The following is a 14,059-nucleotide window of genomic DNA, read 5'->3' as shown; positions in this document are numbered from 1 at the left end:
CTTACTGGCTTCCTATTCCTCCCTCTGTATAATGAAGATGTATAACCTTTTATTTTTGTAGAGGTTCACAGTGAAGAGTTTGCCTCAAGTCTCAAAAGAAATGTTAAATTTTTGAAGTGTTGGAGCTATTGTGACTATGCAGACTTTTGAAATCAGGCTGAATATTGATAACACAGTCATAGCGTCTCAGCGTGTAGACAGGTGAATTGGTTACTTTCATATTGCTGTGACAAATACCATGACCAGGGCACCTTATGGAAGAAAGATCCCATTTAGGTTTATGGTTCCAGAAGGTGAGTATCTCTGATGATGGAGTGAAGTTGTGGCAAAAGCAGAAAGTCGAGGGCTCACATCTTGAACCACAAGCACAGTTTAAGCTCTCAAAGCCTACCCAGAGTGACACACTTTCTCTAGAAAGGCCTGTGCTCTTTCTTAGCATAGCTAAATTGCTGCCTCTTTCCCCTCGGGCCCTCAGAAGTAGCCCTGTTTCCAGCAGGTCTCCCCTCCAAGAAAGCATCCATCTTTTCAGCCTCCTGGTAGCTTAGAGTCATATCTTTTCCCATCACAGGTAAAGCCTAGGTTGCCCATCATTCCTCATCTCTAGAGGACAGCAGAATCCGTTCTGGCCCATAACTTCAATTGATTGATTTCCTTCCACTGGGCCCTGAGATCAGCTCAAACAGCTCATAGTTCCATGCTGTTGAGAGATCCAGGGCTCCCCACCTGCTCTGTTGAAACAGACCAGTGTCTCGGGAACAGTGATTATCTGGAACAATACAACAATCAGAAAATGTCACTTGAGGATCTGTGTTCATAAGATTGCAAAGAGACAAGAGGAAGGCAGGGAAGTTGTTGATGTCCTAAACACCAGGTCAGACCAGCACACAGCACAGCCACTGCAAAAGAAGACACACAATCAGTACATAGCCTCCAGGGAGCATGTGGGCTTTGGCCACAGATGTCCTCCTGCCCCGTATGTCACCGCTTGTCACAGCTCCATCCTCCAGCCAGGGCCACGCTCGCTTACAGGAAGCTCTTTACAAAGTCACTACAGAAAATATGACTTAGATAAAGCTCTATACCCAAAAAGGGGCTTCCAAAAGTGGGTGTGTCGATGAGTACAATGGGTCCTGTCTATCTGCAAGTTCCACATCCATAATTCAAGGGCAGATTAAAACTCCTCAGAAAAAGAATTGCATCTGGGTTGAATAGGAACAAATTTCTTTCCTTGTCATTGACTCCCCAATCAATGCAGCTCTTTACCCAGTATTGGCATTCTATCAATAGTCTAGAAAGGATGTACAATGTGTGAGAAGATGGATATCAGTCCTATGCAAACACCATACCATTTCACACAAAGGTCTGGTGCATCCAGGCATCTTAGGAGGGTTCTGAATCCAAACGCCCATAAAGGACAATTATGTTCATACACATATACATCTTTACAAATATACATATATCCTTATATATTCCTGTATTCTTATGTCTATATTTTACATATATGTATATAGTCCTACATTCTTTATTTCATATATAATCATATGCATTCCAACATGCATGTGCATATTCCTGCATTTATATTTGTATTTCATATGTGTGTGCATATATGTTCTTATATGTATCTGTATACTCCTACATAAACACTTCATTTTAGGTCCTACACTAGTCTCAAGATGTCTACAGGAATCTACATATATGTCACAAAGAAAGCTTTTTCTTGATCATAGGGAATTTTCAATACCATTTTCATTCACAAGAATAGTAAAAAGCAGTTCAACTCAGACAACATGGTAGGATAGTAATAACCCTATCCTCCAACATGGCAGGGAGGGTAATAACCCCATCCTCCAACATGGCAGGGAGGGTAATAACCCCATCCTCCAACATGGCAGGGAGGGTAATAATTATGTCTTCTAACATGGCAGGGAGGGTAATAATCCAGTCTTCTAACATGGCAGGGAGGGTAATAACTCTGTCCTCCAACATGGCAGGGAGAATAATAACCCCATCTTCTAATATGGCAGGGAGGGTAATAATCCAGTCTTCTAGCTCTACCATCCTAGAAACAGGTCAGCAGCCAATGCTGCCTCATAACTTGGACCCTTGAGCCATGTGTACACTTCCTGTTCCCCCTGGCCATCTGCAGCAGCCAGAGACAGCCTCCCTTATCCAGAGTGTCACCTACAGGCAGTGGCTGCAGCCTCCCTTATCCACAGCTTCCTCCTACAGGCAGTGGGTGGCTCTCTCTCCCTAATGTATGTTGTGACTTGTGCACAGTAGGGACACTGGTTTATTTTGCACCTTCATTCTACCTTGTTGGAGATTCAGTTTTGACTGCCAGTGCCCTCCTACATGTCAACTCAAGAAGTCTGGCCCTTTAAATTAGGTCTACTCCCCCCACCAGACACACATGCACATTCAAGCTCATCCACATTAACAAGAGTTTGCCTCTTTCAAATGGTTTTAGATGCGGCTACTAAGGGATGAAAGAGTCAAGGGGGAGGATCTTGACTAATTATATTAGTTGAATATAATGCCTAACAGAATTAAGAGACTATCCCATTCCTTCTCCTCTCCTCCAGCCCACCAGGGAAGAACATTCAAGGTTTCCGTGGCAATAGCTGATTGGTAGGAATAAACACAGCCTAGCACCTATGCTGTTCAAAGATTTCAGAGATCTGTCTACCAGAAGTTCTTCAAGCAACGGATCATTTACCTCAGCCCGAGAGAGCTGGACAGTGCCATTCTGGTCCTTATCCAAAAGCCTGAACAGTTCTGGAACACCAGAGAAGGAAGGAAGTTGGTCAGGGTTTTGGAATATCAGAAAGCTCTCTCTGGCCAACCCACACCAAGCTTCAACTCTCCTTTCCCTCCACTCCTGCCCTCCAGATCTCATCCAACCCCAGGGACAAGCAGTTAGGGTGAGCTTTTGTGGCTACAGGTGTCTCCCAGACTGAGTGGATGAGCCAATGTGTTTCCTCTAGGTCTTCACCTTCAGTAGCTCACAAGAAACTGGAAGTTCTTTGACAAGTGGGTTGTGGATAGTTCAGTCCCTCAATTCTATCTCTAGCCAATTGATTTTGCCCCTAAGGCTTCCAACCTTGCAGTCTCCCAATGGAAGGAATGTCCCATCCCTTTAAAAGATATGGTACTGATTATAAGATAAGGGCACCCTAAGGCCTAACGAACGAATACAGCTACTGCCTTCTAGAGGGAGCCCATGCTCTTCCTGGAAGGTGGTATAGTCTCTCTTAACGACATATACATGAATAAACACTAAAGGATCCATACAACAGGACCATTAAGAGAGTCAATGCCTTGGCCTAGTGACTTTGTATAGTTCAATAATTAGGATAGCATTCTCTAGGTCTCCAAGGAAAAGCAACCTTGGCCCTTTTGTGTGATCAGCCCAGACATCCATAGCCCCAAAAGTGTCCACCTCCCCTTCCTCCTGGGTATCATAAGACTCTACTTCCTTTGTCCCCAGGTTCCAAAGGCATTGACAGGCCTCTCACCTCCTGGCCTGGCCCCTCCCATGCTCTGTGTCTCTGAAGAAAAGAAGCAAGGCTAAAGAAAACAGACTTACTGAACAGGTTCTCCAGGCGAATCACACAAGCCACAAAACCATCAAAGTCAATGCCAAACTTGCTGCACGCATACCTCATGGCAATAGTCTCCTGTACCTGGTTGTTGAGAGTGAAACCTGATGACAGAGAGAGACTGTGTCACCGTTGGTGCAAAGGTCTTAGCATCTTCCAGATAAACTTCAAGGTACTGGCAACCCAGGGACCCTCCATGATTATGTGTAAATTTGTAAATCAGGACTACTCTGCCTCCCCCATGGAGGTCTAGGAGATGCTCTTCCAAGTCTCTCCCCTCTTAGGGATATCCCATCGGCTCTTTTCTTGGTCAAATGCCTGCTCAGCCCTAGGACAGTCATGGCTAGGCAACCACAGCATGTACAAGTAGAAAGGGTAAGGGGCTTTGTGTCTGGTGTCTGTGACAGAGCCCCACACCTTGTAACCACTGTTACTATCTCAGTAACAGGCAGAGTACAGAACACAGCACTACCCTCTCCTTCCTGGATCAGATGGATCCTCAGTAAGGCTTTGTTGCCACACTGGCATCCAATGAAAGAAAGTTCTCAGGAATGACCCTTAGCCACTATCATGAGAACAACTATTTACAGTGGGAAACCTTGGACCAAAGACCTCTTCTACAGGGCAGGTCCTCACCTGCTTTCTTGAGAGCTGTTCTCATCTCATAGACATCAATGGTCCCTACATGGTCGTGGTCTATTTCCTGGAAGATCTCCTGAAGCCAGAGAGAAATTGGACATTGGGGATAGCATAGCCCTGGACAACTATTTCCTCCCACTCTACTCCTCTCTTGGGAGCCCAAGGATGCACTCTAAAAAGACTGTATTGATATCTTCAAAGAAGTTCCAGAACAAATAGAAATGGAGCTAAAGGACAGTGTAGCACTTTGTCCTCTGAATGGTGCTTCCATTGAAGGATTTATCATCAATATCGTTCATTGTCATTGCCTTCTGACTCTCTTTTGAACAATGTGCCCAGATTTGCATGGTTTAGACTACAGTCTTGTCAGACTATGGTGTAGAACAGTCCAGGGATGAGTATTATAGAGGGTCAGAAGGGATGAAAGGACCAGGGCCCAGAGAGATGCCCTTCTATGCCAAGAGATATAGAAAAAAAAAATTAGTTACCAGATACTTGTGAATTTTCAGCCAGAGTGTCTTGAGCTCCTCAGGTCTCAGGGTTCCAGTCCCATCACTCTAACATTGTTAAAGAACAATATCAGCAATCCCTGAATCACCAGTGAGTTTCATGTGAGTGCCTTGAAGCCTTAGGGGACCTTCCATGTCTGAAGCAAGCCACACAACGGGGTGATATTGGGAAGCAAATTCAAACTAAGATTAGAAGGTCAAATGCTCACTCCAGAGGCCAGGCACAGAGATGAGAATGAAGAACAAAGCAGCAGCCTGAAACCTCCTAACAACAACACTAACTGACATCATACCCTCATTATCCCAGGTGACAGTGGGTGGCGCTATGTGGCTTATACACTTACTTCCAAAATAAATCTCTATGATTAGTGCAATTTCTCATTCAAATCGTGTTAGTATCATCAAAATGTAAAAACAAACAAACAAAAAAACAGTTGCTACAACCATGGGGTCTTCTCAAAGGCACAACAAAACCAAAAGAGGTGTGTGTGTGTTGAGGGAGGTCAGGTAGAATTTTCCATATCTGATGCATTTTCCTTCCAAGAGCACTTACTGAATGCTGAATTAGACATGGGAGTTTGGTTTTAAATTGCCCTCATTTTCAAAAAAATGTTTAGTCTCTTTTCTCACCAATCACAACAAACCAATAAACCATCAATCCTCCCCATGTATGTTAGACAACCAAATAGGAGTTTGCACCCAAGAATGTAAAGCGCTGTCTTCCAGTCTGGATCTGGAGTGACCACCAAAGGTTCCACTGAAAGACTCAGTGCCCAGAAGGGCATTCTTAGGAGGTGGTGGAGCTTTGGAGAGAAAGGTCTAGTGGAACACCACAGGTCATCGGAGGCACGCCCCTGCAGGGGATGTTGGACCCTGCCTCTTCCTCTCTCTCTTTTACTCTTGGATGCTGTGAGGTAAATGGTTCATCTCATTTCCACTATTGCATGCTTCCTCATCCATCATAGGTCAAAACAGCCAAAATTGTGAACTCAAGTCTTTCCTATTACAAGTTCATTGTCTCCGGTGTTCCATTAAAATCGTGGAAGGCTGACTAACATTCTCATCCTTTCAGAGCATCCAGTCTTGGGCTGTATCTCTGAGTAGTGCTGAATGTCGGCTGGGCCACATTCTTCACACCCTTACTACAACATAAGCAACCAGTCTCCACAGAGAACTGAATGTCGGCTGGACCACAGCTCACAACCTCACTACCACATAAGCAACTGCTCTTGGCAGGGTATTGGGCTCAGGGAAATAGCACCCCTTGGCACATCCCATGCTTGTGTCTCACATCACCCCCACAATGGCTGTACAAACTAGACATTTTTATTCCATTCTTCTCCAGTGAAAGACCCTGACGGTCCAAGCATTTAGTGACTTCCTCTAAATTTATATACCTGATAAGCAATGACTACAGAATTTGAACCTTTGCTTGTTCCAATGTCTAGATAGACCCACTGAGTCAGGGTCTCCAGAACTGAAATTCAAGCAATGGCATTTGCAAGTTTCCATGAGTGAGGGGATACTGGTGTATGGTCTTGTCCTTGAAACATCATGCTAATGGAAGCACCCTATGCTGCAGGACTCCATGTATACAGATGTCCACAATACACAGATTTGCAGAGGTAGACAATACAGTAGTATCTGCCATGGAATGGGCGCTGGGAGAATAACAGAGAGTGGGGTTTAGCTGGGGTGGGGGTGGCAAAAGTGTTCTAGACCAGATGGTGATGGCTACACAGCTCCAAATCTAACGAAAGCCATGGAATGAAGTGTAAATCCCAACTAAATATATTCTTACATGTGAACTACATCTGAATAGGCTGGTCATCTTTCTAAGTCCTCACGGGCATTTTCACTGCACATGGAGATTTAAGCCAGCGTGTAGACTCAATAAGACAGAGTCACCAAGCCAGCATTCTTTGCAGCCATAAGAAAGAGTTCTAGTGCCATTGGGAACAATGTGTGGGCAACTACAACAGAACCTGAGTCTGAACTGAAACCAACAGGGAGCTTTGATGACAATGATTCTGAAACCAAAGACCTAGTCATACCAAAGTGAAGCTAACAGTTTTCTGTGGCCACAGGTTGAACTAACTGTTAACCACACTCCCGTGGAAGGACACAAGGGCAGAGGGGCTCCAGCTCTGTTTGGCTAGTGGCCACTTTGGGCCCTGGGACCACTAGATAGCATACTGCCTATCCATCAGTGATAACTTGCACAGAGATGCACACACATTCCACTACCATGACTCTGCACAACCCTGCTATGTCCAAAGGAAAGTCACTTTCTGTCCTCATGGGGCTGGGAAAGAGGTACTGGAGTAAGTTATCATTATGAGTGAGGTCCTAGAAACTGATGAGGGACTCCCTAGGCTAAAGACCTTTGCCACCAGTTATTGGAAAATGGCCCTGGCCATTAATGGAAAATGGCAAATGCCTGTCCCAGGCAAAGTTTAAGGAAGTGCTATTGAGCCGTCAGCACCCTGTACCTTCCTGAAGAATTTCCCTGCCGTACAGAATGCCCCTTCTCTATTCATCATGAAAAGCCCTACCCATTTTTGTTTTGTTTTGTTTTGTTCTTGAGACAGGGTTTCTCTGTGCCTTTGGAGGCTGTCCTGGAACTTGCTCTTGTAGACCAGGCTTGTCTCAAACTCACAAAGATCTGCCTGCCTCTGCCTCCTGAGCGCTGGGATTAAAGGCCTGTGTAACCACCACCAGGCTTGAAAACCCCTACCCATTTATAACAGATTATTTATGTCCTCCCAAATCCATGTGTTGAAATCTAATCCCAGTATAAAGATATCAGGAGACAAGCCCTCACCAGACACATTTACCACATCTTGGTTCTTGGTCTTAGGTTTCCCAGCACCTCAAACTGTAAGGTATGTCTATTATTTATAAGCCCACAGTTAAAGGTCTTGTTCAATAGTATTCTGGCAAACACTGAAAAGACCAATCTTCAATAGGAGATGAGATCAGAGAGAACAAATGGATTTTTATCTTGTACCATAATCCTAAACTATTGGTAGTGGATATCCAGGGGCCATGTTGAGAGTCTGATGGGGAAAGCAGAGTAGGAGCGCCAGTGAGTGTAGAGAGTTGGGTGGATTTTAGCAGGTGAGAACACTGTGATCAGCAAAGTGGAGGAAGAAAGGGAAAACTTCCACTTGCTATCTCTGAATTCCATAATGTTAGACTAGGAACTCAACTATGGGATATCTTGGTTTTATAGCAACAACTTGGAGATAGTCTCTAGTGTGGTAAAGACAATTTGCAAAAGACACATTTTCCTTTAAAACTCTAACACAATTCCTGACATATGATCAGTAAGTTTGTTTCCTCTCTCTGTTTCTCCCCTACCCCTCCCTCCTTACTAGAAAGAGGTAGAGGGGGCTTTAAAACAGAAAAAAAAAAGATGTGACATTTAAAAGATACATCCAGCAGGCTGATCATTTCTCTGCAAGTGTTGATGTTGAATCCATCAAATTTCATGCCTGTTCCTAAATATTTAAAAAGAAAAGAAGGTGGGAGTCAGGGTTGTTTGAAGACAGGGAAAATAAATGATCTAGACAGTAGGAGACTATCAAAGAGAGTAATGTTTCGATTGAAAAGGTTAGAGCATCATGAGGCTCAGGACAGAAACCACCAGCCTCCTGGTACCCTGGGATATAGTGTTGACCAGCACTGGCATTGTGCTTCAGCCTCTGAACCTCAGCTTTGTCCCCACAGGTTTGTGTTTTTCAGCTTAAGTTTCACCTTCCAAAGGAAATGCAATGGTGATAACGATGCTACTTGCCACCAAGAACTGGTTGAGCATTGCAATATGAAAAGTGAAACATGCTAGGTTCTTCCTAACAGTCCTGCTGTGTTAGCAGGATACTAAGCCCACCTACTCCTCATCTCCACCCTGCCCTTCCTTGGCTCTCCCTGTCGATATATGATCTACTCTAGAGAATAATCCTGCCTGGCAGATGTTATCATCATCTTCATTTTATAAACAGGGACCCTGAAGCCCAGGGCACTTCTACAGTTTGGTCAAGGTCATTGACCTGTAGGGAACAGAGCTGGGTTTTAAACCTGGATCACTTGACTCCATAGTCACAACACACAGTGACTTAATGATGCTGTCCCTATTAAGTCACAGGCATCTCTCTGGAGCTGCAGACATTCCTGCCCACCACCTTCACCTGGTGGCTAAAGACTTTGTAGTCCCCTCCTCTCTGCTCTAAGCCATAGAAGCAGCAAGCAGAGCAGGAGGACCACCCTAAGCTAGGCCAGAGCTCTGAGCTCCGGGACACTGCTCAGGGCCCTGTCTTACTCTGAGCTAGCATGGGAGCCCATCACCCAAGCAGATGAAGGACTTAATTCTGAACCAGAGCAGAAAGTGGCTCGCTCCATGCAGGCTCCAACAGCACTGAAACTTGAAATAGGGTGCACTGGCCTCCTTGGGGAACAGTTGGACACTTGGCCAGATCCCAAGCAGAAGTTAGAAGCTTTGAACAACTCAGTATAGGCAAGAATAGTCAGAATTGCCCCTCCCACCTACCTCCCCAAAGAAGCTGGGTGAAGGATGTTCAGGCAACATTAATTTTGTAGGAGAGTGTCACATAAATCAAACACAGTTCAGCTTTTGCTCTGAAGACTTACAAATAATTGCATTTGATGTCAAGATTCTCAGTCCTGCGGGGTCTGGGTACTTACCAGTGTGAGTCTTGCCTCTCCCAATGCCACCATCTCGCCAGCCTCTCTTACAGGCCAGATACTCACCATACAGAATCAAGATCTCTAAGCTCAGAGGCAGCCTGAATCCCCCTGCCAACACATACACCTGGAGTATTTCTGGCCAACCTCTGCCTGTCCCCTCTCTCAGCCCCTCCTGGCACCTCTCTTGGATGCCCATGGACTTGCTGATAGGTCCCAGGGGAGAACTCACCTGTGGAAAACACTCCATTCAGAACTCTCTTGAGTTGATTAGCACCGATCTCAGAATCCTAGAAAGAGCCCAAATGTGAATTTCATCAGACCCAACAAGCTACTTCATAGTATCCAATTAATGTAGAGATCCTGCCCGAGCCACACTCCAGGACCACCAGCCCTTTGATTTTTCAAAGCATGTGATATTTAGAAACTCAGCTTCCCCATTCCCTCTGGAGTCCAGCAGCCTGGAAGAGCACAGAAGGGTTAGTAGGGAACACGGAGAAATGTCGGGAACATGGAGAGATGTTGATTGCACAACTTGGCACCTAGCTCCACAGAAGGCTGCCAGCCCAACCTCTTGCTGTGTTTCATGGGACTTGCTTAGTCAGAGAACAGAGTGTGACAAGTAGTGACAGCAGGAACTAGCACTAATGTACCACACACCCAATGTGCAGCATCATTAAATCTCTAACAAAACTGCATCCATGCTACAGTTAAAGAGCCATGTCTACAGAAACTGCTAATCGCTGCATACACATACAACAACACGGATTATTGTGCTATAACAGCTTGGGGCTCACAGGCACCAAGTGCCAGATTTCCCACATGTGGGGGCTGCTATTCCATGCAGGAACACATTTCAGGCTGGAATTCAGATTCAGGGGATAAAGCGGTCTGTGTGTATGTTGTATGAACACTGAGCAGAGAGAAGATGCACACCTTAGCACACAGATAGAAGATAAGCCTCATGCAGGATGATGGGCAAGGAGCACAGTAGAAGCTGTGGCCTGAGCTGGGCTCCAGGCTAGACTCTGCCCATTTTTCACACTCTGGTCCTCCTGTACTCCCCCAGTCAGGCCCTAGCATTGGAAAGATCAGGCTAGCATTGCACAGAGCAGTGTCTCCGGATGGTCTCCCTGGGGCATAGGGTGGCCAGTCCTAGAATAACACCGGGGACCCCTCTGGAAACCCTCTCCATAGATAAGCTAATCATCAACCAGGAAAAATATAGGCTGCTCGGAGTCCGTACTGGACCTTGGCTGTGACCTTCATGAAGCCTTGTGACCTTGGACCTTCTGTCACTTTACCAGCAGAGGAGGGGATGGGGATCTGTGTCCCCTCTCCATCACCCCTCAACCAGAGAGAAACGAAAGACAAGCTTGGGAAAAAATATCTACAAGCAACAGTATTTCCCCCCTCTGGTGTTTCGGATATGCTAAATAAAACATGGCCCCTTGGCAGCTGAGTAACAAGCCTCTGCTGGGAAAAACACCAGCCTAGTATCTGCCTAGTGCGAAGTGATGTATTCTGTGGGAGCGCTCACCAATGGCCACACAGAGGGGCTGGTTGCCGTGTTGCTTTGCTTTGTTGCAAAGGTTTCTGTAGTATTTTCTGTGTTTTTTTTTTTTTAACATTCTTCCCCCATCCCCCTCCCCAAACAGAAGATTCACCATATATTCCTGGTTGTCCCCAGACCCCCAGGTCATGCAATCTTCCAGCCTCAGACTCCCACATACCTGGAACGACAGACCACTGCACCAGAACTCCATTCCATTTTATAGCCCAGAAAGTCTCCTGGAGCTTCAGTGGGGTAGGAGGCACAGGCAAGCAGGAAACATGACTTTTCCCTTCTCAGGGCCTTTCTTTTTTAGCAGTCTATGACCCATCAAGGGTCTTCTCTTTCTATGAGGCCAGTGGGGACACACTGAGTCTTGAGTGAGCTTGGATTTATGACAGCAGACCAAAATGGACCCTGGGCAGCAGGGCAGGGGAGGTTGGGGGAGGGTGGGAAACCACTGTACAAACCCAGATGATAATCGTATTCATACACATACCAGAGACAGACTTAGATCCCACAGCACAGCTGGTCTCCAGTGGGCCAGGCGTGTGTGTCTCCATTCCCTGGGCAGGTTAACTGAGTGGCATCCTGCTGAGGCTATCGATTTAAAGTGGTCACGCTGCCCTGCCTTTCTAGGCAGAGGCCCCATCTGACAGGACCAATTTACAAACTGAAAGGCTTTTGGCCAGACCCACAGATTGGGCTTTTCTATTTTCTCAAGTCAGTCAACACAGGAAGAAAAGTGGCCTCTGGACAATAGTTATTCTCTCTACCCCCAAAACACAGGAAAAGCCTGCCAGCTTCAGGCAGGATGAAGTGACAAATGATACGCACAGGCTAGAGACCCAGAGTATGCAGCTTCACCCTCTGCACTCCTACAGACCCCGAGGGAGTGCAGACAAGCATGACCTGAGCCCGCTGCTGCCCTGCACGGGAGGCATCTGCCCTCCACTCACCTTGCCTGCAAACTCCTCAAACAGGCTCTGGAAATGCTCATCTTCTGGGTCCATGTCACATGGATGCGGCTGGGAAGGGCGACAGTGATGACATTAAAACAGGAACCGTGGAATGAAACATGGAGAATCCCAAGCAACCCCTTAGCATCCGCTATGAAACTGCTCTGGGCCAGGCTTTGGGCTGAGTGGGGGCATATGGTGGTTTGAAAAATGTCCTTCACAGTCACAGGCATCTGAACTCTTGTTTCCTAGTTGGTGGCAGGCACTGCCTGGGTAGGCTTAAGAGGTGCGGCCTTGCTGAGGGGCTATGTCACTGGAGGTGGGCTTTAGGGTCAAAAGCCTCATTCTGCTTGCGGTTTGTCCTCTCTGCTTTGACTTGCATTTGGAGATGTGAGCTCTTAGCTTCCTACTCCTGCTGCCTTGGCTGCTTTTGCTGTTATGCCTCCCTGCTGTGATAGACTCCTATCCCTCCAGAGCCATAAGCCCAGATAAACAGTTGCCTTGGGCACATTGTCTTATTATAACGACAGATAAGTAAGGAATATGGGTGGTAAGGAAAGGAGCCACCCAGAGGGTTGGCAGTCCAGCAGGCTGCCATGCCTGATCCACAGCTCCTCTCTGAGTCTACTTTTAAGACTTATTTAAATGTTAACTATCTATATGTGTGGGGAGGGGATGTGCACATGTGTGTTCAGTGTCCACAGAGGCCAGAGGCTTTAGATCCCCAGGCAGTTGTGAGCTGCCCTACATGGGTTCTGGGAACCACACTTGGGTCCTCTACAAGAAAAGTATACACACTTAACCTAGGAACCCTTTCTCCAGACCCCTAAGCCTTGAATTTTGAGTTTCAATCCAGAATCACCTTCAGAGAACAACCAAAACAGGCATAGGAAATCTTAGGCTGGGTCTAGAGAATGTCTAAGGATTTCACCTCATAGGAATCTGAACCTCAGAAATCATATGAAAGATGTGAGGCTGTTTATATGTGCTTTTCTAGTTTTTGCAAAGTCAAAAAAAAAAAAAAAAAAGACCACAGCCTAGTAGTAGTAGATACAGCAAAACCAGAAGCCAGAAGACTAGAGTCGAAGCAGACAAGTTGTTTAATGAAGCCTATCTCTGCAGACTGAGTATCCACTTCCTAATGCTAATATTAAACTACCTCGGACCATCTCATACCGTCATTTTGAAAATCAAATGAGAGCTAATGTGTGTCAGTCCTTTAAAAAATTACAAGCCATTCTATAAATGCCTCTGACCGAAAGCTTTCAAAATTATCTCTGATTGTCATCACCACAGCACTAAAAGGGCAAAGCTTCCCAGATAGCCTGAAGAGTTTCCAGAAGCCAGGTCAATTCCTTCCAAAGCCATCCCTAGGGTAAGTACACAAATCCTGGGATAGCTAATGCTGCTGTAATCTAAGTTACAATAGTAGGAAGGGTCTCATCCTTACTTACTGCCAATGACTCAGTGCATCCACACTGTGAGATCTTCTCATTACTATACACTTCTCATATATGGGGAGGCCGAGGTTTATAGAGTTAAGCAACATCACAGAAAGATTTTAAGAGCCAGAGGTTGGGGAGGATGGCTGCAAAGTGGTGTCTCCTAGACATGAGAAGGCTGATATGCTCATGAACTCACAGTAGCTGTCAGTTACCTCTACAAACCTGCATAAGATAGACCCTGCTGACATGCCCGTGTGGGTAGGTGAGAGGTGTGTGAGACCCTACACCTAACTGAGAAGGTTTTGGCAGGCGATAGTTGCAGATGGGGGGGGAAGGTCAGTTTTCTTCAGACGTGGGGCCGTGGTAGATTGCCCATGTGCTATGGGCAGCACTGATTGCACTCAGTGGGTTATGAAGGAGGAGGAGAAAGAAATGAAGGTGGAGTTGGGGGTTGGAGAGGAGACATGGAGTGGATATAATCTAAATACACTGCTAAAGAATACAGATTTAAAACACAAAAATAAACAGTGAAGTGGCAGGGGTCAAGGTCGCACAGCTAATGAATAATAGAACCACGACTCAGATGTCCTTTTCGACCATCCTGTAGTGTGACTACCAGAGACTGCTGAATGAATTAACAAATCATGACTTG

The 14,059-nt window shown here is 45.9% G+C and overlaps 1 protein-coding gene across 1 annotated transcript in view; it reads right to left on the bottom strand.

Annotated features, from left to right (window-relative positions):
- Positions 1–354: 354 nt before the first annotated feature.
- Positions 355–14,059, bottom strand: part of Capn8 (calpain 8) — a 66,937-nt gene continuing 53,232 nt past the window's right edge. The window contains exons 14-21 of the mRNA XM_051186484.1: positions 11,963–12,031; positions 9,684–9,741; positions 8,186–8,250; positions 4,727–4,795; positions 4,236–4,314; positions 3,587–3,703; positions 2,717–2,775; positions 355–896 (exon numbers count right to left, since the gene is read on the bottom strand). Coding sequence (XP_051042441.1) covers positions 873–896; positions 2,717–2,775; positions 3,587–3,703; positions 4,236–4,314; positions 4,727–4,795; positions 8,186–8,250; positions 9,684–9,741; positions 11,963–12,031 — 540 coding nt within the window. The 3' untranslated portion in view covers positions 355–872. The remainder of the gene's footprint in view (positions 897–2,716; positions 2,776–3,586; positions 3,704–4,235; positions 4,315–4,726; positions 4,796–8,185; positions 8,251–9,683; positions 9,742–11,962; positions 12,032–14,059) is intronic.

This window comes from Phodopus roborovskii, unplaced genomic scaffold (genome assembly GCF_943737965.1).
Source record: "Phodopus roborovskii unplaced genomic scaffold, PHOROB, whole genome shotgun sequence".
Classification (NCBI taxonomy): domain Eukaryota; kingdom Metazoa; phylum Chordata; class Mammalia; order Rodentia; family Cricetidae; genus Phodopus; species Phodopus roborovskii.
This window is presented reverse-complemented; position numbering and strand designations above follow the sequence as displayed.